This window comes from Peromyscus eremicus, chromosome 9 (genome assembly GCF_949786415.1).
Source record: "Peromyscus eremicus chromosome 9, PerEre_H2_v1, whole genome shotgun sequence".
Lineage (NCBI taxonomy): Eukaryota > Metazoa > Chordata > Mammalia > Rodentia > Cricetidae > Peromyscus > Peromyscus eremicus.
In genome coordinates, this window is record NC_081425.1 from 55,838,410 (window position 1) to 55,863,210 (window position 24,801).

The 24,801-nt window shown below is 45.2% G+C and overlaps 1 protein-coding gene across 1 annotated transcript in view; it reads left to right on the top strand.

The window, feature by feature from the left end:
- Adam2 (ADAM metallopeptidase domain 2) overlaps positions 1 to 24,801 on the top strand; it is a 53,432-nt gene that overhangs the window by 4,852 nt on the left and 23,779 nt on the right. The window contains exons 3-11 of the mRNA XM_059273440.1: positions 588 to 643; positions 2,455 to 2,533; positions 9,784 to 9,860; positions 10,417 to 10,585; positions 13,593 to 13,649; positions 15,170 to 15,241; positions 16,014 to 16,180; positions 17,558 to 17,639; positions 20,226 to 20,362. Coding sequence (XP_059129423.1) covers positions 588 to 643; positions 2,455 to 2,533; positions 9,784 to 9,860; positions 10,417 to 10,585; positions 13,593 to 13,649; positions 15,170 to 15,241; positions 16,014 to 16,180; positions 17,558 to 17,639; positions 20,226 to 20,362 — 896 coding nt within the window. The remainder of the gene's footprint in view (positions 1 to 587; positions 644 to 2,454; positions 2,534 to 9,783; positions 9,861 to 10,416; positions 10,586 to 13,592; positions 13,650 to 15,169; positions 15,242 to 16,013; positions 16,181 to 17,557; positions 17,640 to 20,225; positions 20,363 to 24,801) is intronic.

Here is a 24,801-nt window from a genome sequence, read left to right on the forward strand (position 1 = left end):
ATCTTCTAATGGAACACAGGAAAATGAGAAGGGAGAGACAGAAGACCTTAATATGCTGAGGTATGTTATTAATTATACACTTGTGGGCTAAGACACGTCAAGTCTCTGAGAACTGAGAACTGATAACTGCAGGGAGTATCTCTAAATCTTCATGTTAGTATAGTGGTTGGTGAGTCTGGTCCCAAGCCATGAGTGAATTTTATAAAACCTGCAAATACCGCAGGCTATGCTGTTGGCATTTCACTCTCCTGTTTGTGAAACTGATTTTGCTATCTCCTGCCATATGAACCATAAATTTCATAGTGATCCCAATCTTTAGCAAGCTAACTCAGGTATTGGATAAAAAGTGATCCATTTTTTAGAAGATCTGTCTGATTGGGTAAGTTAATGGATAATAAATTACAGCCATTTGTTTTTCTGTCCTCTTACATTTTTAACATCACGTTTCATTGAAGTAAGTCAACATTAAATTATATTTTTTCTCTTTTTGTTGTATTATAATTTTGGAATGAAGCATCCCTGTTAAAAGAATGTTTCCCTTTCTGACTCTCTATTTTCCTTGTTTTTTAAATATATTCTCCTTCCAGGTGGTCTACAATATCAAAATGGAAGGGGAAACATACACTCTGAACCTAATGCAAAAGTAGGTGACGGTCATATTTCGTCAACTGCCTTTATTTCACTAATCACTAATGATGGTAACTCCCTAAAGTGTAGTGATTTTATGTTTGAAAACTTTCTAGTTATGGGCTGTTCATTGTTTTTTCTCTTTGTTTTTTTTTTTTTTTTTTTCCTTTGGAGACACAATCTTTCCGTGTAGCCAAGGCTGGTCTGGAACTCATTACTCCTCCCACAGTCTCCCAGATGCTGGAGTGACAGGCACAGGCCACACTCCTTGATTTGTGCTTCATTTTTCTCCAACTTTGTGTTTGAAAGACTACGAAGTCTCTGGAACAAATTCCCAGACCTTGTGCTTGTGGGGGCTGAAGCCATCAGCAGCCAGCATCGTTGGTCGGTTTCAGCCCTTCCAGCCCCTTCCAGTTGTCTTTGTAGCTGTTTCCAACCTGACCACCAGCATGTGCCTAAATAGACTGGTGCTATGTTCATGCTTACCACCACAGGACACTTGTGATGTGTACAGAGCCATCACGCCATTATGCAAGTGCCCCGTGAAGCCGCGGAATAACTCACTCCACCCACCTCTTCCGGATGCTGGTGGGCATGCAAGGGAGCAGGGGCGGGGGAGGGGGTTGGTTTGACATGAATTTGAGTGACTGACTCATCCGTCTGTCCACTGAAGCCATTCTGCACTCACTGATCTATCGAATGTATTTATCCATACCCATCTTTCCCATTACGTTTCTTGACGCTACGCTCCATGCATGGTGATTTCCTTGGATTTTAGCTTTCACTTTACTGTTTCTTTTGGTCCAGTTTTAAAGATTATTTTCAATGAGCATATGACTGTTTTTCATGTTTAAACTTCTGTACAAACAGACACCTTAGTGCTCTGCAAATATCTTTTATGACTTCACTTCTATCATTTAATTTTTTAATTTTTATTTTAAATGTTTCCAAAAAGATTTTTATTTTATGCCTGTGTTTTGTCTGTGTGTATGTGTGTACACTATGAGCACACAGGCCCTGCAAGAGACCAAGTGAGGACATCAGAATCCCCAGAATTGGAGTTACAGAGGTATATGAGTCACCATGTGGGTGCTAAGAATGGACAATGCTTATAATTAATTACAGAGCCATCTCTCCAGCCCTATTTTTTTTTAAACTTCTCAACATGAGAAGTTTTTCCTTACACTACATTGTTTATTTAACTGTTGTTTCTTCTCTGTGGAAGATTCGAGCTTTGAACCTACCTTTCCATGTGTGTGTAGCCACTGTTCTAAACCCTGTTTTGTGACTATTCCTTCCTGTGACCCTTTCCTACCTCTCTGTGGGACACGGAGACCTCTTTTTGGAAATGGCTTATTTCCCATGATCCTCTCCCACCTCTCTGTGGGACACAGAGGCCTTGGGAATGACATAGTGGCTGTTTCTATCTGATCCCTTCAGGATCTTTGAGTTGGGCTCAGCATTTACCCTTATCCCTCACTCCTGGCCATGCTGGGGCTGCTTGGCATTCAGCAGTCATCTGACTGCAGGATACTTTGAGTTGCTGTGTATTCATGTCAAAAAGTAGCCCGGAACAGGCAGACTCCTTCTGTCCACGGTCTGGGCAGAGCAAGCATCTTTGTCTATTTGGTTTCTGATGGGAAGATACTAGTGTTTGAGTGGCTTGCAGGCAATAGCAATGGCTATTTATGGGAAACTTAACATAGAGGTAAAAGATCTGGACACTGAAGAAATCTTCTGCAAACTTACCTATAGATAATGTATATGAAAAGTTAAACGTGTAGAAAGCAATTTTCTGTTAAATACATTTTCTCTTGGCTTTTGCAGAGCGTTCTTGCCTCCCAACTTTAGAGTTTACAGTTATGACAATGCAGGAATCATGAGGCCCCTTGATCATCATTTTCAGGTATGAGTTTCTCTGTGTAGCTTTGCGCCTTTCCTGGGACTAACTTGGTAGCCCAGGCTGGCCTCGAACTCACAGAGATCCGCCTGGCTCTGCCTCCCGAGTGCTGGGATTAAGTCGTGCGCCACCACCGACCCTTGCTTGGGCAGTGGAACCTACTTGGTGTGTTCCACTTTTTTGTTTTAATTGGCTTTTTAGGCTCCATAGTTCTCCAGACTTCTTAGTTGATCTTCTATTGTGCCCAGTTTTTCCTTAGAATTCTTGATCACGATTTTGGGATCTGTTTGGGTATTTAGTAATTCAAAGTCCTCTCTTTTAAGACTGAATTGTTATTTAGGTTTGTGTGTGTGTGTGTGTTGACTGCGTGCTACTTTTCTCCATTATTTAAGTACCTCTGTGTGTGTGCACTTTTTTTTTTTTTTTTTTTGAGATAGGATTTCACTATGTAGCCTTGGCCAGCCTAGAACTCTATATGTAGACTGGATTGGCCTTAAACTCACAGAAATCAGCCTGCCTCTGCCTCCCAATGGCTGGGATTGAAGGTGCGCACCACTACCATCACCACCCCACAAACGTATTTTTAATCATATACTGGCCATGTTCAATGATGCCATCAAAACACTTATGAGCCAGGCAGTGGTGGCGCATGGCTTTAATCCCAGCACTCGGGAGGCAGAGCCAATCGGATCTCTGTAAGTTCAAGGCAAGCCTGGTCTACAGAGTGAGATCCAGGACAGGCACCAAATTTACACAGAAATCCCTGTGTCGAAAAAACAAAAAAACAAAACAAACAAACAAAAAAAAAACACACAAAAAAAACAAAAAACACTTAAACTTTAAAGAGTTCACAACCTTGGAGTGCAGACATAGTTCAGTGGTAGCGTCTTTGCCTAGCATGCATGAAAGACTCCCCCGAAGGCAGTCTTCCCTCAGGAGAGACCCTTGCCCAAGGAACACACCGAAACCACGAATCAGATGCAAACAGCAAGAGGCTTTATTCCGGAACACGGGTACCCAGGGCGACACAGTCTCTCAAGAAGCTCAAGGGACTGGCGCGCCCACGGGCTGGAGCAGAGGGTTTTTATAGGGTCGGGCACAGGTACAGAAGCAAGGAGCCTGGCTACAGGGTTTTGATTGGATGATGCAAATGAGGCCAGTTCTGATTGGATGATTCAAATGAGGCCAGGTTCAAACCCAGGTCAGCTCGTGGTTTCTCCCCGAGCTCGCCACGCCTACGCCTAGCTTTTGTCTAGGGTACAGGGTGCCCTTCTGACCTTTTAGTTCCCCGCTCTGGGGCCAGGTGGCTAACCATAAATGTTCTGTTTATTCCATGTCCGTTAACTGAGCTCCTCAGTACCTCTCAGGCTTTATTCAAAAACAGCGGAGCTAAGCTATGTTAGGCGGGGAGGCTGGGGGTCTTTCATTCCCCCATTTTCTTATCTCGGGAATGGAATCCTCCATTCAATGGCCGCTTGGAGCTGTCTGAATTGTTGGGTTTCCATTAGGGCGGTGGTGCCTGTCCCCACCCCGGCTGCCATTCCTCCCATAGTCAGCCCCCCCCAATAATAGGGCCAGAGTGAGAGACGCCGGCCCTCTCTTACACCGATAGGGTCTCATCTCAAAGTGTGGGTAAATCTCCTCTAGTGTATGGTAAACAATCCTTGGATATAACTCGATGAGCACATAAAAATCAGAGGCAGCACCGAGGGCTGAGGCTGAAACGCAGGGGGTGAGCCCAGTATTATATGCCCAATAGGTACCACTAGGGCCGGTGACATAACCAGAGACAGCGCTTATGGATAGGGTGCGGCTACACAGGTGTTGGTGGGTGCGGGGGACGCTCCCCAGACATAGTCCCTGTCCTGATGCCTCTGAGATTGTGAGCTTATGTTGGGCTGTCCCTAGACATTGGCTCGGAGGGGGACTGTGAGTGTTAGTATACATTTAAGGCCTGGTAAGCCCCTGTTAGCAGACCCAAGAGCCGGTCTCCGGTTCCTGGCCGGGGCAGTTTGGTAGTGGCCGGAGTTATACCTGGGCTGGTAATCGAACCGGGTCGAGGGGTAATCTTCGGGGGTGCTGGAACAGGTAAGGAGGGGCGCTTCTGGTCAGAGAGAACCTGATTGGGGCCTATAGGGGCGGAGGCCTCCTCAATCTTAAGTTTGATAGTGAATCTTACGCCCCGATCATATCCGGTTTCATATAACCTGAGCCCCCAAGTGCGCCCCCGTTGCCAGTTTCTACCAGCCTTCCCCGGGCCAGTGAAAGTTATATTTAGGGGGAGTCAGAGCCCGGGCTCGAATCGGCTGACCTCGGTGGACCCAGCTGAGCAAGACCCACCCCCCCCCCCTGTAGCCTTCCTGAAACCTCTATTAGGCTGGAGCTAGGACTCCAATATGCTGCGCCAGTGGTCTCGCAGCCCCATTGGGCGCAGAAGAAATTTCCTTCCCCCCCGCATTTCTTGGCGAGGGCCCAGCCCCTCCCATCCCCCCGGACAGACATAAAAGTCCGACTGGGCGAATCTACATCTTGCTTGAGGGTGACGGCATCCCGGATCCGGCCAATGCACCCCCCCGAGTGGGTGGAGGAGTTTAAGGCATCTGCCAGACCGTTTCCCCAGTTTGTGAGATGACCTTATTTTCCTGCTGGGTCGGTCTCCCCGGCAGCCTTCACATGAGAGGCGTGGATCCATGCAGCAATCGACCTTGAGTGCAGTGGGAGTGGTCAGCAAGACAGTGTAGGGCCCCTTCCACCGTGACTCTAGATTCTTAGTCTGGTGGCGCCGGACCCAAACGGAGTCCCCAATCTGGAAAGGATGGGGGACCACCGGCTTGTCCAGCTGCTCTCGGTAGGCTCCAGCCAAGGGTTTCCAGATCTCCTTCTGCACCAGCTGGAGGGCCTGTAGATGTGCCTCTAAAGTGGGGCTGGTGGCAAAAGATGAGATATCAGGATGGGGAAATTTCACGACTGGAGGTGGGGCCCCATATAGAATTTCAAAAGGGGTTAGGCCGTGCGGCCCAGGAGTATTCCGGGCTCGGTAAAGAGCCAAGGGAAGTAGGAGCACCCAATCTCTAGTGCCAGTTGCAAGCGTTAATTTGGTTAAAGTCTCCTTAATTGTCCTATTAGCTCGCTCTACCTGTCCTGAACTCTGGGGGCGGTATGCGCCATGGAGTTTCCAATTAACCCCCAATAATTTGGCCACTTTCTGACTTACCAGAGAGACGAAGGCAGGCCCGTTGTCCGACCCCAATATATGAGGCATCCCATACCTGGGGAAGATCTCTTCCAACAGTTTCTTTGTTACCACGTTAGCCGTTTCATTCTTGGTTGGAAATGCCTCAATCCATCCTGAAAAGGTGTCCACGAAGACCAGGAGGTACCGGTACCCATAGAGTCCGGGTTTAATTTCTGTGAAGTCTATTTCCCAATGTACACCTGGGCGATGCCCTCGTTGACGAGCCCCTTTGTTTAGATGAATTTTTCCTGCGTTGACCTGGGCACAGGCTGGGCAGGTAGAAGTTACCTGCTGAAGCACCCGGTCCTGGTTTAATAGCACAGTCCCAGTACTTTCATTGTCCAGTAGGGTCTTCATTTTATCCTTGCTCAAATGGGTCAGCGCATGAAGGAACTTCAGCATATATCGGGTATGGGAGGTTGGCATGACCACCCGATCCCCTAATATATAGGCTTGCCTCCGTTGTTCCCAGCCCGCCCCCATTTTCTTTGCTAGCTCATGGTCTTCTGGGCTATCGGGCATATGGGGTTTGATTCCCTCATGAGCTTCCCGTGACATTGGGTATTGTCTGATTGAAACGGGAGTCGCGGAGGCCTTTAATGAGATCATCAGCGGTGGCTGATCGCGTGCCAACCCCAGGCCCCCAGTCTCTGCCCAGGCGTGAGGAAACTCTCTCAACCAGTTCTGTAGCTCCTCAGGTGATTTCTCCGGGGGTTCTGACTCAAACAAACGGTATTCTTCCTCTAAATTGAGGACAAGGATTTGTAGAGGGTCTCCTTTAGGACCCGTGACCCTCGGTCCCTTCTCATCAAAATAGATTTGCGCTTTTAATTTGGTTAGTAGGTCCCGTCCTAACAGCGGATGGGGGCATTCAGGTATGTGCAGAAAGGAGTGAGTTATTTGCCCTGAAGCCAGTTGAACTTTCCTCTCGATAGTCCAATAATATCTCTTGTTTCCAGTTGCCCCCTGCACCAGTGCAGAATGCCGGCTAAGAGGCACTCCGGCATGAGTTAGGACTGAATGTTCGGCACCAGTATCAACCAGGAAGGTCACGGGCTGCCCCCCGATCTTGAGGGTTATCCTAGGCTCGGGGGGGGGGGGCTCCTGGCCTCGACCCCCCTAGTCCTCCAGACTAAGGAGGTCCACGGTCTTGGGCTTGGCCCGGCGGGGTCCTTGTGGCTTCTTGGGGCATTCTCGGGCCCAGTGTCCCTTCTCCTTGCAGTAAGCACATTGATCTTTGTCTAGGGGTGGCCTCCTTCGTTCTCCCAACCTGTCTCCCTCTCTCCGCTGTCCCTGAGATACAACGGCGGCCAGAACTTTCTTTATCTCCCTATGCTGTTTCCTATCCCTTTCCTCTTGTTTCTGCCATCTCTTTTCCTCACGCTCTTCAGGAGTTTCTCTCTTATTGAATACTTTCTCTGCTTCCTTCATTAGGTCTGGCAACCCTAACGCCTGTAAACCCTCCAACCGACATCCTATAAACCCTCCAACCGACATCCTATAAACCCTCCAACCGACATCCTATAAGCTTCCTTCAATCTTTCTAGAAATGCAGCGGGTGTCTCTTCCTTTCCCTGTATCACATTCCTTACCTGAGCCGAATTGGTAGGCCTTCTAACGGCCGCTCGGAGACCCGCTAAGAGCAACTGGCGATAGAGACGTAGATGCTCCCTACCTTCAGGCATATTGAAATCCCAGTTAGGGCGAGTCAAGGGAAAAGCCGCATCGATGACATTCGGGAGTTGGGATGGCCTCCCGTCATCGCCCGGAACCTGCTTCCGGGCCTCCAGGAAAACTCTCTGCTTTTCCTCTACTGTTAAGAGGGTCTGCAGGAGCTGCTGACAATCGTCCCAAGTCGGCCTCATCTTCCTTGTCTTCATCTGAGGTCCTGCTGGTTGAGGAAACCTTAGCATCTGCCAACGGCCGGATTGCGGCCGCTAATGCGGCTGCCGCCGCCGCCTCCTCCGCGGCGGCGGGGGCGCTTCCGCGGCGGCGGGAGCCGCCCAAAGGGAAGAGTCCGGGTTGAGGGGTGCAGGGGGCCCAGAGACTGGAGGGGGCTGTGGAAGGAAAGGCTTGACCCATGGAAATGGATTTTCGACCAGAGATCTCCAGATGGCGATGTATGGGACCTGGTCGGGGTGTCCATAAGGATTAGGGGCCAAAAACTTTGCCCTCCACCTGTAAAACAAGAGAGAGGTTAAAGGATCCTTCTCGCGGCCAGCCAACATTCATCATGACCCATTCGGCCTCGCAGAGGGTGATCCATTTTTTCTTTTTAACAATGACACCTTCATTGTTTCCTTGGGCCTTAACATCGGACCAGTGGTCCGTGGTTAGGCTCAGTGGGGTGGTGACGGTCTGCCCCATGGTGGTCTCTAGATAAAGAAGTGTTAGACAAGTAACGATAAACAAAAAGACAAGACAGACGACAGAAATTTGCGCTGCGCGGCTTCGGCGTAAAACCGAAAGCAGAAACTCAGACCGAAAAACCGTGCCCCAGAGGGGACTTCCGTGACCCGTGGAACGTCTTCCAGGGGACTTCCGTGACCCGTGGAACGTCTTCCAGGGTTTCGGTGGGCGAAGTCCGAGCTCGTCAGCTCCTTCAGCCCCCACCGACTCAGACCTGAACCTGAATTAGGGCGCCCGACGAAAACAGAAGACAAGTAGACAGACTGGGACAAGACAGACAGTGGCCGGCCAACTCACCTCCTGACAGTGGGTCGGTGGTCCCGAGGCAGGGGGTCTCAGATCCCGGACGAGCCCCCAAATGAAAGACTCCCCCGAAGGCAGTCTTCCCTCAGGAGAGACCCTTGCCCAAGGAACACACCGAAACCACGAATCAGATGCAAACAGCAAGAGGCTTTATTCCGGAACACGGGTACCCAGGGCGACACAGTCTCTCAAGAAGCTCAAGGGACTGGCGCGCCCACGGGCTGGAGCAGAGGGTTTTTATAGGGTCGGGCACAGGTACAGAAGCAAGGAGCCTGGCTACAGGGTTTTGATTGGATGATGCAAATGAGGCCAGTTCTGATTGGATGATTCAAATGAGGCCAGGTTCAAACCCAGGTCAGCTCGTGGTTTCTCCCCGAGCTCGCCACGCCTACGCCTAGCTTTTGTCTAGGGTACAGGGTGCCCTTCTGACCTTTTAGTTCCCCGCTCTGGGGCCAGGTGGCTAACCATAAATGTTCTGTTTATTCCATGTCCGTTAACTGAGCTCCTCAGTACCTCTCAGGCTTTATTCAAAAACAGTGGAGCTAAGCTATGTTAGGCGGGGAGGCTGGGGGTCTTTCATGCAGGAGGTCGTAGGTTCAAGTCCCAGCACTGGAAAAAATGAACTTCAGGCACTTCCAGTCTTGTTTTAGTAATTCATCTGGAGCCAGCATCTGGCTTGCCAGCTTTAAGGGTCTTAGTTTCTGCCAGATTCCCCTGTTACCCACAGATTACTGTCCTCACCCTGGAGAGGTGACTGTTCAGTGCCACAAAGCCAAAGATGGAGCCTAGGCTAAGTTTCACCAGCACAAGTTTATCAGATAAGTTTTATTATCTACATTTATCTACACAGAAGTGTTTTCCCGGAACCCAGGCACTGGCTCTCTTTGCCCCTTTTATGGTCCAATACTTTCTGTTATGGCTGCGGGTGGGTGTGTCACTTAATACGGAAACTACAGTAAGGCTAGAGGTGGTCACGTGGTCAGGCTGGCAGCCATCTTGGATCCAGGTGGATTCAGCCCGCCCTCCCTTGAAAAGGACCTGCCACTCTGTAAGCATTCTGTCCTCAAAGAAAGACAAGATGGGAGTGATATAACTACATCCTCCAGGGTTGGGGTATGTGGGGAGAGGCAGCCACCGGAAAACATTGTCTCTCTGCCGTGCCACATCCTGGAGGGTGTGGGGGAGGGAGAGAGAGACCGAGACCCATAGGTCTTATGGATCCACACAAAATAGATAACAGTCTGGGGTATCTGATAATTCTGTCTGTATGACAGGGGATATATTGTGTATTTTATCTTTTGTGTTTCAGAATATCTGCTACTTCCAAGGATCCATTGAAGGTTATCCAAATTCTATGGTGATTGTTAGCACATGTACTGGACTCAGGTTGTAATACATAATTGTATATAAAATGGTGTGGTTTTCTTTAAATGTGTGTGTGTGTGTGTGTGTGTGTGTGTGTGTGTGTGTAAATGTGTGGAATACAATGGATTATAATTGGAAATTATTTTAAATAACAGCTTCTATCCTCATACTGAATTTAAGTTATTCTTAAATTTGGAGTTGATAAAAAGTTTCTCGGGATTTATTTTTCTGTTAGTTTTGTGTGTACATGTGTGTGCCCGCGTGAGCACTACATGAGCACACTGGAAGTACAGGTGGTTGTGAGCGGCCATGCGGAGCTGGGAACCAAACCCTGGTCCTCTACAAGAGCCGGAAGTGATCTCATCCACTCAGCCATCTCTCGGCCCCACAGAAGTCATAAAATCTTAATAGCTGGAATATCCCGATTGTATCACTTGTGTGCCTCTCAGTTCGTGGCTCTTCAGTAGCACAGTGGGATTTAGTGAACTTAGGAAAATGCATCAATTACATGGCAATTAACGGACACCTTCACGTGCAATGTTTTATTTATAACTTGTATTTTTTTGTTTCTTGGCAGGGGTTTTCTTCAGATTGGAAACGCCAGCTATGGAATCGAACCTCTAGAATCGTCCATTGGTTTTGAACATGTGATCTATAAGTTGGAACCCAAGAAAAGTGACGCTTTACTCTATACTGACAAGGATATTAAACTAAGGAACCTGAAGTACAAGATACAAAGTGTCAAGGTCGGGGATTAATTAGATGGTATCAAGTGATTTTCTGATAAACAAATTATTTCTTTACATACTCCCCCCCCACACACACACACATAGACTTCACAAGGATGTGTCGAAAGCGTATCAGTCACAATCCTAAAAACTAGTTTTGTGATTTTTCCCATTTCTCTAACTTCCTTTATACTGTTAGTGATGACTCTTCTTTGTTCCTTCTGTTATTCATTTATATATTTTTTATTTTAAATAATTTTATTTATTCTTTGACAACTCCATACATGTGTTTTTTGTTTTTTTGGGTTTTTTTTTTCTCTTTCGAGACAGGGTTTCTCTGTGTAGCTTTGGTGCCTGTCCTGGATCTCGCTCTGTAGACCAGGCTGGCCTCAAACTCACAGAGATCTGCCTGGCTCTGCCTCCCGAGTGCTGGGATCAAAGGAGTGTACCACCACTGCCCGGCTTTACATGTATTTTTTAAAAGATTTATTTATTTATTTATTTATTTATTTATTTATTTATTTATTTATTATGCATATAGTGTTCTGCTGGCATGTACGCCTGCATGCCAGAAGAGGGCACCAGATCTCATTATAGATGGTTGTGAGCCACCATGTGGTTGCTGGGAATTGAACTCAGGACCTCTGGAAGAGCTGTCAGTGCTCTTAACCTCTGAGCCATCTCTCCAGCGCCATATTTTCTATTTTTAAATAATTTTGTTTATTAATTCCATAATGTATAGAATATCTGTTGGTCATGTCCACCCCCACCCCCATCTCAGCCCACCCCCCCACTCCATCTGCAGTCCCTCCTCTTCCCAATATGTTGCCTCCTCCTTTCATGTCTCCTTTTGGGTGTTTTCGTTTATTTGTTTGTTTGTAAGTCATTGAATGTTATCAGAGCTGCTCACATGTACACGATGTGAACATTTTAAAGCTACAAGTGAAGAACCATGGTTCTTTCAAACAGCATGCTGTTGCTTTTTAATGTGGCAATTTCATATTCCATCATTCATGGCATCAGTTTTAATGCACACATGTAGAGTAATTATGGGTTAAATCTACTACCTTGTCATTTCTCAGTCTTGTTATGTTCTTATTCCTTTATTCTTCCTCTTACGTTCTTATTAATCAAGTATTTCAAAAACAGTCTTATTTTATCCCCTAAGGAACTTTAAAATGACATATTGTGTTGTGTATTTTGTATTATATATTATGTTAGTCACATTGCAAAATAAATACAGAGCTGACTTGAACAACATAGCAGCGTTAGTGGTTGCTAATGAGTGGGCGGCAGACTGCCTGTTCACGTCTGTAAGGGTTTACTGAGCCACACACCCATCACTGCTGCTCTGTATCGTGTTAGTGTTGCTCTCACAGTTAAATAACAGAGACAGATCTGCCAGCACAGCCTGTATCTCTTTCTGTTTTGCTGCCTTTTCTTGGAAACCACTTACATATTTTTGTAGCTATGGAATTGCTGATTCGGGACATTGTATACAAATGGAATCGCCAAGTGGGTCTTTTTGTGACACTTTACCCACCAATGTGCTCATGGTTGCAGTATTGTTAAATACCAGTTTCTTTTTATCTTTAAGTAATATTTCATTTCAGGAATACACCACATTTAATTAATCATCAAGTAAGCAACTGGATGATTCCCACTATTTAAAGAATACAGTGCTACCAAGAACATTTGTAAAGAAATGTTTGTGTTAATACAAGCTTTTATTTCTCTTATGTATAGTCTAGATTGCCAGGTCATCTGCTCACTGTATTTCACACTTCAAATAGCTCCCAGATTCTTCTTCAGAGGGGCTGCATTCCCTGCATTTCCAGTACTCAATCTCTGTCTTGTTTTAGTTACAGATGCCCCAGTCCACTTGATGTAGTGGGTCATCAGCCATGAACGTAGAACTCTTTCAAACCTTTACCAGTCTATTTCATGCTGTTAAGATGATTTTCTTTTCATGTGTATTGCATTCCTCACCTCGTGGAACATTACTATGGCTGATACTGCTTTGAAATAGGCAATGTCCTTTCTCTTTCTCCTCCTTCCTTTACCCACTTTGATCTATCATCATCTTCAGAAATATAAGTCACAATCATTTAAGGATAAATTTCTACCCTAGTTATAAAATCACAGTTATTCTTTTTATAACAATTTAAAAAATTTGTGTAACCTCTCCCCCAGAATATGCCCCAATACTTTTAACAGGAGATTTTTACAAAAGTTAGGATGTTCATCTGGAAGATGGAACAGTGGAGAATATTCAAAGAAGTGTGTGACAGTGCATGTGACAGGGGTCATAGGTCTCCACCAGATATGAAAATAGCAGCATTCAGAGCGCAGAACACCACCAGTGCCACAGAAATAAATGTGCAAATGGGACCTTGGGGCCAGAAAGGGAACTTGAAAGGTTTGGGGATGTCTGAATGCTAAATTCTTGAATGATAAACTCTAAGTAGAGCAGAGATCTAGTATCTAAAAAACAGTTGAATGACGAGCAAAATGTGGGTGAATTCTCCTACACCTGCTCTGGGGAGTAACTATGACTAAATATCCAAGAGAACCACTGCACACACATGGTACACATAGTGCATACAGACACACATGAGTACACATAAGTTGTTGTTTTTATTTAAAAATAAAGATGAAGTTTAAAAAGAATACCATTCAGCTAACAGAACTACTTACGAGATCAACCAGAATACGGAGAAAGGGGGAGAGGTGGGCCCAACCAGAATATGGAGAAAGGGGGAGGGGGAGAGGTGGGCCCAACCAGAATATGGAGAAAGGGGGAGGGGGATTATCTTCTGGATAAGATAAATGTCTGATAAGGTGCAGAGAAGGAACGGGGAAACAGGTAGAGAAGGGATCTGGAGGATCTGCTTTGGTAATGTTTCTGGTTCTATTTCTGAATATAGAAATCTCACCATATTCATCTCTTTAGCAGTAGCGATAAAACTAAAAATATTGAAGTCATTCTTCAATTTTGACATCAAGTCTGTGGATTTTTTTTCAGCCACAGCAAAGTGCCTCTCACTTTCTGGAAATACATGTTGTAGTTGAGAAACAAATGGTAAGTGTATTCCAATTGTATTTGTCCTGCTCATTTCTTATTAGCTGTGAAGCATTAAGAAAAACAATTCTCTGTCTCACAGAATCAATTTTTGACTTTGCATAATAACTTTGCAGTAGTGGATTTTAATAAACTCTCAATTAGTTGCACTCTTTTTTCCTCTATTATTCCTTTTGTTAAAACCTGGAAGTTTTTGATTCCAGTAATTTCTCATTTTTTCATTTACCTACTTATTGAGGCTAGCTAGAGCCTCAAACATACTGGCCGGAGAGTGTGCACGTGTAGACACCTTCTGCAATGCTGAGCAGCCCACACACTGCAGCCCATGCGGTCATGAGACAGGATACTTGAACCCCAACAAGGAGCCACAGCATACTGCTTTCCAGTCTCACACACACCCCTCCCTTAATCTCATTGGCCTTCATAATCCACTAATGTGTTTATTTCCAAAATGTTGTATGAATGGAATTGTGGTGGTATCGTGTTCCCCCAAATATTGTGTACCTTAATAAACTTATCTGGGGTCAGAGAACAGAAAAGCCACAAGATACTTAGGCTAGAAAATGTTAGTACACGCCTTTAATCCTAGCATTCCAGAGACAGAAATCCCTCTGGATCTCTGTGAGTTCAAGGCCGCACTGGAAACAGCCAGGCATGGTGACTCATGCCTTTAATCCCAGAAAGCAGCCTTTAATCCCAGGGAGTGGTGGTAGAAAGCAGAAAGGTTTATAAGGAGTGAGGACCAGAAACTAGAAGCATTTGGCTGGTTAAGCATTCAGGATTTCGAGCAGCAGTTCAGCTGAGAGCCATTGGGATGAGGACACAGAAGCTTCCAGTCTGAGGAAACAAGATCAGCTGAGAAGTTGGCCAGATGAGGTTAGCTGTGGCTTGTTCTGTCTCTCTCTGACCTTCCAGCATTCACCCCAATAACTGGCCCCGGGTTTGATTTTATTAATAAGAACTTTTAAGATTCATGCTACATGGAATTGCTCAGTATGTACCATTTTGGGAGCTTTTCACATACAAATTCTGGGAATTTCCCCAGTCTTAAGTGACTTCCTCGGGCTGGAGAGATGACTGTGGTTAAGAGCGCTATCTGCCCTTACAGAGGACCTGAGTTCAGCTCCCAGCGCCCACGAGGTGACTCACAACAGCTTCTTAAGTCAAGCCTATGTGATCTGGTGTCCTCTTCTGGCCTCCGTGGGCACTGCAATACACACATCACAAGCAAAACACTGAGATTGTTCACATCTAAATCATTTAAAGCAAATATTTTCTGTCAGGAACTATTATCCTTAATTTATTAATAGTGGAATTCTATCTTGTAACTTTTTTCAGATCTTTTTATATTTTCCATTTTCACACTATATGGTATGAATAATAAAGTAATGTTGATTAAAATATGTTAGTGATTGAAAACAGTTTGTTACTTTGCTATATTAAACTTATAACAGGAGAGTTGAAGTCATCAGTGTCAAGCAAATATACATATGTATATATCTGGCAATTTTATTTTACAGTATGAGCGTATTGGGGCTGACACAGCCATTGCCACCGAAAAGATTTTCCAGTTGATTGGACTGGCAAATGCTGTGAGTATTTTCTTCTTTGTCTTTTTAAAAAAAGTTTTTTACACTTATATCTTAGTCACTTTTCTATCATTGTGATAAAACACCATATCCAAGGAAACTTATAGAAGGAAGAGTTTATTGAGGCTTATAGTTCCGGAGGGCTAGAGTCCTTTAATGGTGGAGACAGCATGGCCGAGGCAGCAGATAGACCAGCTAGAGCTGGAAGCTGAGAGCATGTGCCTGGGATCCAAAGCATGAAGCAGAGGGTGCACCTGGAGTGGCATTCAGCTTTGAAACCTCAAAGCCCCACCTCCAGTGACATACTTCCTCCAGCAAGGCCACACCTCCTAAACCTCCCCAAACAGCGCCACCAACTCGTGACCAGTATCCAAATGCCAGTACTTATGAGGGAAATTATCACTCAGACCACCACACTTGCTGCTGTTCCTAAGAACCCCCACACCTTCTTTTGTGGAGCCGCATAAAGATGCCTGCTGAGTGATGGAAGGACCGTTAAGTTGCATTTGAAGTTTCCATTCTCCTACCTGTAAAGTAGGTCATTGTAAGGATTACATACGAGACTTTCCAGGGGTGGGGAAGGGGCAGTGATTAAGTGCAAGCATTTGACTTTTATGACCAGGGCACTTACTGCTGACTAACACTTTTAAATACTGAGTCCAGACCCACACTGCAGTTGTTAAATGCATGACCTGAGCTCATTTTCAGAGCTCTTTTGCCCAGTCCCTTTAGATCATGTCATTTGAACAGGTTTTCTGTCTGTGTTCTATTTTAGATTTTTGCCCCCTTTAATCTTACAGTAATTCTGTCTTCCCTGGAATTTTGGGCAGATGAAAACAAAATCTCGACCACTGGCGACGCTAACGATTTGCTCTACAGGTTCCTGAAGTGGAAACAGTCTTACCTTGTTCTGCGTCCACATGACATGGCATTTTTACTTGTGTATGTACGTTCTCAAGTTACAACAGGTTAGACCAAGAGAAACTGGTCAATCTGACCCCTTTTCCAACAATCCACATGCATTTTAGAGAACAAGCAAGTTCTCTGTGATTTCTGCCCCCTGTATATACAACAGTATGCAGCTGTTACTGGAACAGTTGACTTACGGTGAGATTATTAAATTCCCTCACTTGGTTGGTCTGTAGTTGGTGCTCAGTTCTTCAGTCTGCTTCCAGTGCCTTCCTACCACAGTGCACACATCACTCTACCAAGTGCCCCTGGCTGTGCATCACAGGTTCACCACATCTGTTTGGAAGGCCTGTCTGAATTCTATGAATGTAGGCCTTTGTTTTGCTCTTTGAAATAATAATAATGGTGGCAACAACGAGGAGAAACTAAGGAACTGGCCATGTGGGTCACGTGCTTGTTGTGCATTTATGAGAATCCAAGTTCAGAGTCCCAGCACCTGTGTCAAAGCCAAGTGGCCAGTGCTTCTGCAACCCAAGGGCACACAGAAATGAGCACATACACACACTATGCAAAGAAAGAAAAAGAAGAAAAGAGAAAAACCAGAAAGGAGGATACTTCTGAATAGTCTAGCACAGTGGTTCTCAACCTTCTTAATGCTGCAACCCTTTAATACAGTTCCTCATGTTGTGGTGACGCCCCAACCATAAAATGATTTTCAATTCTACTTCATAACTGTAATTTTGCTACTGTTATGAATCTTAATGTAAGTAAGTATTTTTGGAGATAGAGGTTTGTTAAGGGGTTGCAAAACACAGGTTGAGAACCACTGTTCTAATACACCATCAATGTAGTGTAGCTCCACTGGGTTGAAATTTTTAGCATGCAAGCCCTCGTATTTAATAGATTCTTTGCTTTCTATCATTGGTAATTTCGGAACACGCGTGAACTGCAGTACTTTTAGTATGCTGTCACACGCTTGCCTTCGTAAGGCTCTGGCAGGCGAACCCCACCAAGGACGGGGAGACGTCCCAGCTCTGCCCTGGCCCCACCCCTGTGCCAGCTTCGCTGTCTTCGTTTTGTCATTTGAAGGGATTTTATTGATTTTTGTATTTATTCCAGAGGATATATCCATTTTTTTCTAAAATAGTCACTGCATTGAATTAATCCTATCACGTTTCAGAAACCCATGTGAAAGTACACTTTCTAATGTTTTCTATTTTTTAATTGGTTTTTATCATTTTTGGAAAATGCAGGAACAGTGGGCACATCCTAACCCATGTCACACGAATGTTAGTGGAAAATGTAAGACTCTGAATCAGTGAGCAACACTAAGATCTGTCCTATGAAAATAGAGCATTAACTATGCTTACTTTTACAAAATGATATGATTATAATCTGTTTTCAATTTAGTTACAGAGAAACTTCAGACTATGTGGGTGCCACCTTTCAAGGGAAGATATGTGAGCAGAACTATGCGGGAGGCGTTGCTCTGGTATGCTGTGCTTTAATCTGCTTGATTAAAATTCAAAACAGGGAGGTTCCTTGCTGGAGAGTGCTTGCTCCTTCTCTGAGGACCTAGGTTCAGTTCCCAGCACCCACCCACATCCTTTAGCTCACAACCAGCTGTGACTCCAGTTCCAGGGGAATCTGATGCCCTCTTGTGGCCTCTGTGGGCACTGCACTCACACATGCATGTGCACACACAAGAATAAAAATAAAGTAAATCTTTAAACAATATATAACAGACTGTTGTATAAAACAGTATAAAATTAAAGATTCCCTTGATTTATTATCCATTAAAAATTTGCATTATTGTAGGACTCTCAGGGTGTTGACACTGGTGTAGTTCTGACATCATTTCACTTTGGTGCTTCTCACTGTGGAATTTGCTCCTCTCTTTACCTTTGTGTTTATGTGATGTCTGCTGGAGTTTCAGAGAGGCAGCATTGAATGATCTTACTCTAATAAGCAAAAAGGAGCACAGTGGGGCTGGGAAAGAGAAAATTCATATTTAAAGTTCATGAATCATATTTGGGTAAATGTAGCTTTTATTTTATGGAGAAAGTGATTTCTCTGGTCTCTAAGGATGGGGTGTGGGACTTAAACATATGCAACACACATACACACACACACACACACACACACACACACACACACACACACACATAATGCTAACATGAAGCAAGAACTTTACTGGTTAACAAAGAGGAAGAACCTTTCTGTCTAAAGGCAGACTGACTACCAGGGATAGTCCAGCAGTAGAGGACGGGGAAGGCTGAGATTGCTGGGCAGGGAACAGTGGTCCCCCAGGAAGAGCAGTGACTGGCAGAAGCTTTCCCCAGCACTTTCCATTTCCCCCACATTTCTTTAGGACAACCATCACCGATCTTTAGCCAAGAAATGCCAGCAACATCCAGTATCTACAGGAGTGACTGACACATTGAAATACATAGGTGCAGCTTGGCTCACTAATGTTCCCTCTCTCCCATAATCCCTCAGGGCCGTATAATGCCAGTAAGGGATTATATCCTCCTGTCCTGCTTCCTAAAAACCTATATGGAAAAACACAACCCAGCTGTTAGTTGAGAAGCAAGTGAAAATGTTATCCATGTGTAGGCTTTTAAGTTCTAAATATTCAATTGACAAAACTTACATTTATTTATTTATTTATTTAAGCATAGCACTTGCTTTACATACACAGACTGTGTAATAGTTACTGCAGACAAATTAATGAACAGGGACCAGGAGATGACCTGGTAGAGAAAGTGCCCTCTGTGTGAACATGAGGACCTGATTCCCCAGTCATCATATAAGAAGGCCAGGTATGGTAGTGCACACTGTAACCCCAGTGCTGGGAGGAAGGCGAGGAGGGGTCTGCAGAGCTCCCAGCAGCTAGTCCTCCATCCACAGTGAGCTCCAAGTTGAACTAGAGACCTCATCTCAAAAAACAGAGTGCAAAGAGGTGGACCTGAGGTGGACCTCAGGCCTCTACGTGCACGCCCAGATGAGCATGCTCACATATGCATATACACACATAGGCGTACATCACAGACACAAAATAATACATGTACACATATGTAAAATGAATGAACACATTCTTCATCAGACACAGCACTCTGCCCCATGAGTCTGACTATTACAGATTCCATAATGAGCGAAACTGTTTCCTGTGCACACAAAAGTCATTTTTTTTCCTTCTTGACCTGTGAGCATTTATGAGGTAGTTGACTTTAACAACACCGAGTAGAGCTGACAAATGGATGTTATCACTTCTGATCTCTGGGAGAAGTGCTGTCTGGCACTAGTAGATGAGATGCTTGCTCTGGGCTCTATTTTGAATTTTCTAATCACTCATAATTTTAATTGATTTATTTTTATTTATTTATTTTGGATTTTTTTTTTTTTACGTAGCCCCAGCTGTTCTGCAACTCACTCTATAGACCAGGCTGGCCTTGAACTCACAGAGATCTGCCAGATCCACCTGCCTCTACCTCCCAAGTGCTGGGATTAAAAGCATGAGCCACTGCCGCCTGGCTGATTACTTTTGTTTTATTTTTATTTTACCTGTATGAGTGTTTTGCATGTACAGGAGTCTGTCTGTACACCACAAGTGCCCTCAGAAGCTGGAAGAGGGTGTCAGATCTCCTGAAAGTGGAGTTATAGACAGTTGTGAGAATCTACGTGGGTGCTTGGAATCAAACCTGGATCCTCTGGAAGAGCAGCAAGTGCTCTAAACCAGTAAGCCATCTCTCCAGACCCTACAAATTTACTTTTATTATGCATCTCAATATTCTAACTGGAATTTATCCCATTTAAATAAATTTAAATGATTTTTTCTGAGTTCTTCACTCACGTTATTAAAAGACACTTATTTTTAGATCACTCCTGTGTTCAAAGTGTTGCCTGTAACACAACGTTGCAACGCGGGCGGCACTCCTGTGACTAGCACAATGCCTGCTTCCCCTTTATTTGACTATGTGGCTATCGTGAATTGTCAATCACGTTTTCCTAGCCATGAGTCAAACGGCTCCCACAACGTGTGTGCGTACATTTACGGTCTGATGTGTTTTCTTTTCAGCACTCCAAAGCCGTAAGTCTGGAATCGGTTGCGATTATTTTAGTCCAGCTGCTGAGCCTCAGCATGGGAGTAGGGTATGACAATGTGAGCGAGTGCCAGTGCGGAGTTTCCATCTGTGTGATGAATCCGGAAGCGATGTAAGAGCCTTGGCTTCTATGCCTCACCTCTAGAGTTTCTATTAAGCTAATTCCTCTAAGAAAACTAACCCGTTAGAAATTGGGCGTCTTGGGTTTCAATGGCTGTGATAAAAAAAAAGATCAAAAGCAACTTGGAGAAGAAAGGGTTTATTTCATGTCTCACTTCATGTCGTAGTCCACCACTGAGGGAAGGAAGTCGGGGCAATAGCTGAAGCTGAGACCTGGAGGCAGGAGCTGAGGCAGAGGCTGTGGAGGAGTTGGCTTACTGGCCGGCTCCTCATGCCTTTCTCAGCCTGCTTCCTTATTCAGCTCAGGACACACCCCACAGTGGGTTGGGCCATACCACACCAACCATTAGTCAATCAACCTGGTTCACAGGCCAAGCTGATGAGTTGAGGTTCCCTCTTCCCAGATGACTCCAGCTTGTGTCAAGTTGGCAAAAAACTAACCAACACAGCAGGCAGTCTGCCAACTGAGGCACAGCCCCAGGCCCTATCCAGTATTTCTTAACAATTCAGGGTCCTCAGTGGGAACTCCCAAAAGCCAATTAGTGGAGAAAGAAAAAAAAATGGTTTTGTGCTGATGTTTACTTATCATACTGTAGTACAATTACATTTAGAGCCAAAGGCCGTGCGGAATGGTGAGTGTCTCAGTGAGCAGAATTCAAACAGTTCCGTAGACTTGGCACCTCTTGTGAGTGGGGTGCCAGGGATCCTGGTGGACACAGATCCCTGTGCTGTAACACTGACTTAGGCCTTTGGTCAGGACGTAGATGCTCTAACAGTAGCACTGCACATTCAGAGACAAGCATGCGTAAGGAAGAAGCATCTGGAGTTATTCAGACCGAGCACAAAACACAGTTGACGCTCTGGGTCACTGAGCTTCAATCCCACAATTTCAAACAACACAATTGGATCAAAATTATTGGGGGGAAATTGTATCCTAGTTCCTCCTTCCTGAAGCACAGCATGATGGGTATTTGCCCAGCATTGGCTTTAGATCTTGAATATCATATAGAGGTGATGTCAAGTACACAGAGATGTTCTTAAGTTCATAAGCCCCTCTATCACCCTCTGTGAGGGACCTGAAAACCTGAGAATTTGAATATTCATAGAGTGTCCTGGAACAGCACCCCCTAGGGCATGAGGAGGCAACTGCATGTGGATGTTTGTGTTTCATTTCCTACCAGAAAGTACTAAAGATTATTCCAAGGCCTGGCTAAACTTTTCAACACTTATGAATACCAACCAGCCTCTTCATCAGGCCACCCATGAAACAAGCCCAAGGATGAAAGGCTCATGCTTATCCTCTGCCTACAGGGGGCAATTTTCAGTGCCGTTAGCAGGATATCTGCTGACTCGGCAGCTCAGCAGCAAGCCAGGGTGCTTGTATTCTCTCTTTGCTCCTGACTACGGGTGTGAAGTGATCGGCTGCATGAGTTCCAGCTATGGCTTCCTTTCACTGACAGACAGTGACCTGGACTTGTAAACTGGATTATCCCTTGCTCCCCTGAGTTACATTTGGTCAAGGCACTTCCTTACCACACCAGACATGAAACTGGGAGGCTCCTTGTGGTTGGAAGCCTCCAGAGTACAGTGTTTCCTCATTTTCCCATACAGAGAAAGTGCTGATAAGAACCGTTTGGTCTTCAGCCATGGTCTGTTGCGATGGGACCCAGTGAGGGTTTTCCCAACATTGGTGCCATTGCTTTCTAACTTACTTGGTAGAGCTGACCAGTGAGGCCATCTAGGCTTGGGTTGCTCCTTTTTAGAAAGGAGTTTATTAATTTTGAAATTACAGAGTTTTTTTTTAATCTGGGCTATTTTTTTCCCAGTATGTATTCATCATATCAAAATTGATGAATTAAAAATCATAAACTTGTTTTTATAATTGTCATTTATTGCCCTTTGAGAGACGGCAGGATCTGTACAAGGAAATCAACTAAATTCAGAAGCTCTTGAGTGGGAGAAGGAGAAAGAGAGCGCACGGCGCATCCATTCAGTGATGGGAGCCGTGAACCCGCTCACTGCCTGGACGAGCTGCCATTCACACTGCGTTCCAGGAACAGCGTCCATTCCATCCTCACAGAACAGGCACATACACGACAGCACACTGATGGGGGAAGCCTCCCTTTCACGGCCTGCTCGTGTGTGTGTGTGTGTGTGTGTGTGTGTGTGTGTGTGCGCGCGCGCGGGAGGCGGCACATGCCACGGCATGCACGTGGAGGTCAGAGGACACCTCTGAGCTGTTTCCTTTCTCCTCTATGTGGGTTGAACTCAGGCTGCCAGGCTTGCGCAGTCAGCAGCTTTAGCCACTGAGCTCTCCTGCCAACTCTCTGTTGCTTCTTCTCCCTTTGTTCTCTGGGATGTGGAGAGAAACCACGCATGTGAAATGACTCTGCACTAACAGTCCCACCTGATGACCCGAGTTCAATCCCTGGATCCGACTCCTGCAAGCTGTTGTCTAACCTCCTGTGTGCTGTGACCCACATGTGCCCATACACAGACACGAATGGAAATCATGTGACAGTGGTTGGAAATGTAGAGCTGATCCCGTTATGTGTAGTTAACTGAATGCTGTGTCCAACCAGGCGGTGTGCTCACACAAATGCAACACTGGTGATCTGTTCAAAACTCTTCATTGCTCATCCTCATGTCAATAGCATCTTCATACAGCAACGCAAGGGGTTAGGCTTTCAGACCATCACGTTTATTATCTCCATCTGAATAGCTTTATGTTAGCCGTACCCACCACTGAATTATAGATGCTTATGACCATAATAGTGTTAGATGGTGTTATTGTTGAGAATAATAAGGAAATATCTAAAAAAAAAAAATCTATTATTTAAGCAGGTGGCTTAAATCATACTCCCTTTCTGGTTTTCCCTTTGGTTTATTTATTTATTTATTTATTTATTTAACTATCTTTGAGACAGAGTTTATGCTACCCTCCTGGAACTTGCTGTGTAGACTCAGCTGGTCTTGAACTTGCTGTGATACTTCTGCCACTATTTCCCCAAGGATAGGATGACAGGTAACATGGCACCATGTCCCGCTCGCTGCTTTGGTTTTTGTTTGGTTGGTTGGTTGGTTAGTTGGTTTTTTTTTTTTTTTTTAGATTTATTTATTTATTATGTGTACAGTGTTCTGTCTGCACGTATCCCTGCAGGCCAGAAGAGGGCACCAGATCTCATTACAGATGGTTGTGAGCCACCATGTGGTTGCTGGGAATTGAACTCAAGACCTTTGGAAGAGCAAGCAGTGCTCTTAACCTCTAAGCCATCTCTCCAGCCCGCTGCTTCGTTTTTAAAGAATAATTATAACCTTCTTATGCTGTGCTGGAAGAAAACGAGTTAAATCAGGAGTATTCTGGTTGACAAGTGCCTTAGAGGCAATGTCAGTAAAGAGGGTGAAGACTAGCGAGGGGGTGATATTTGATGTATGTGCTGAGAAATCATCCCTGTGTTAGCAAGAGAGAGAACCGTGCATGTACACCGAGCAACAGCTTTTCAAGTAGAGGGTGCGAGCGTTAGGTCTAAGTGTGGCAGAGGAGACAGCAAGGAGGATGTTGAGCAGTGTGAACTGAGTGGGGAGAACAAGGTGACTGGGAAATGTGGGTTGAAGTCACAGAGATTGGGCTCTGATGAGAGACTGGGAGTGGTCTATACAAGAGGTCAGACAGAACTGACGGTGTTCCGGGGAAAGCATGGAGGACAAGCATGGACACTCCTGCTCAGCTAGTCTCCTGCCTTAACCTGTAGGAGATGGTGGACTCTAGGAACTGGAGGCCGTCATGGAGAATGAATATTTCATTACCGACACAGGATTGGTGAGATACAGATGCTTTCAATATTTTGTCCCGGCCGACTTGCCAGTTGGCATGTCCGTCCCATTTGTACTTTGCATGAGTTATATTTCACAGCTCTAGGAGATAAACGGTGCCTTTGTCTCCATATTAGAAAAAGGGACTGAAGTTCCTATTACTTAAGTATCCCTTACTGTCTTACTGTTATCTCTGTTGCTGTGATAAAATTCCCTGAATAAAGCCACTTAAAGGAGAAAGGGCTTATTCAAGCTCACATTTCAGGCTACTGTCTGTCCTGGCAGGGAGGTGAAAACAGCCAGAGCTCCAGACACCGAGTACATTGCATCCACAGTCAAGAGCAGAGAGGAAGTGGCACCTGTGTGCCAGTGCTCAGCTACACTCTCCATTTTACACAGTCCAGGAGCCCTGCTCAGGGATCAGTCCTGTCCACAATGAAGATGCCATCCTTCATCAGTTAAGACAGCCCTCATGGATGTGAGGTTTCTCGAGTCCTCAGATGCACAGGTCCCTCACAGAGCTGCATAGTACTTTTGCACATCCCTCTGTGTGCCTCACTTCTCCTCTAGATGATGAGTGTGTCAGGACTAAAGTCAGTGTTAGGAAGACGTCTGTTG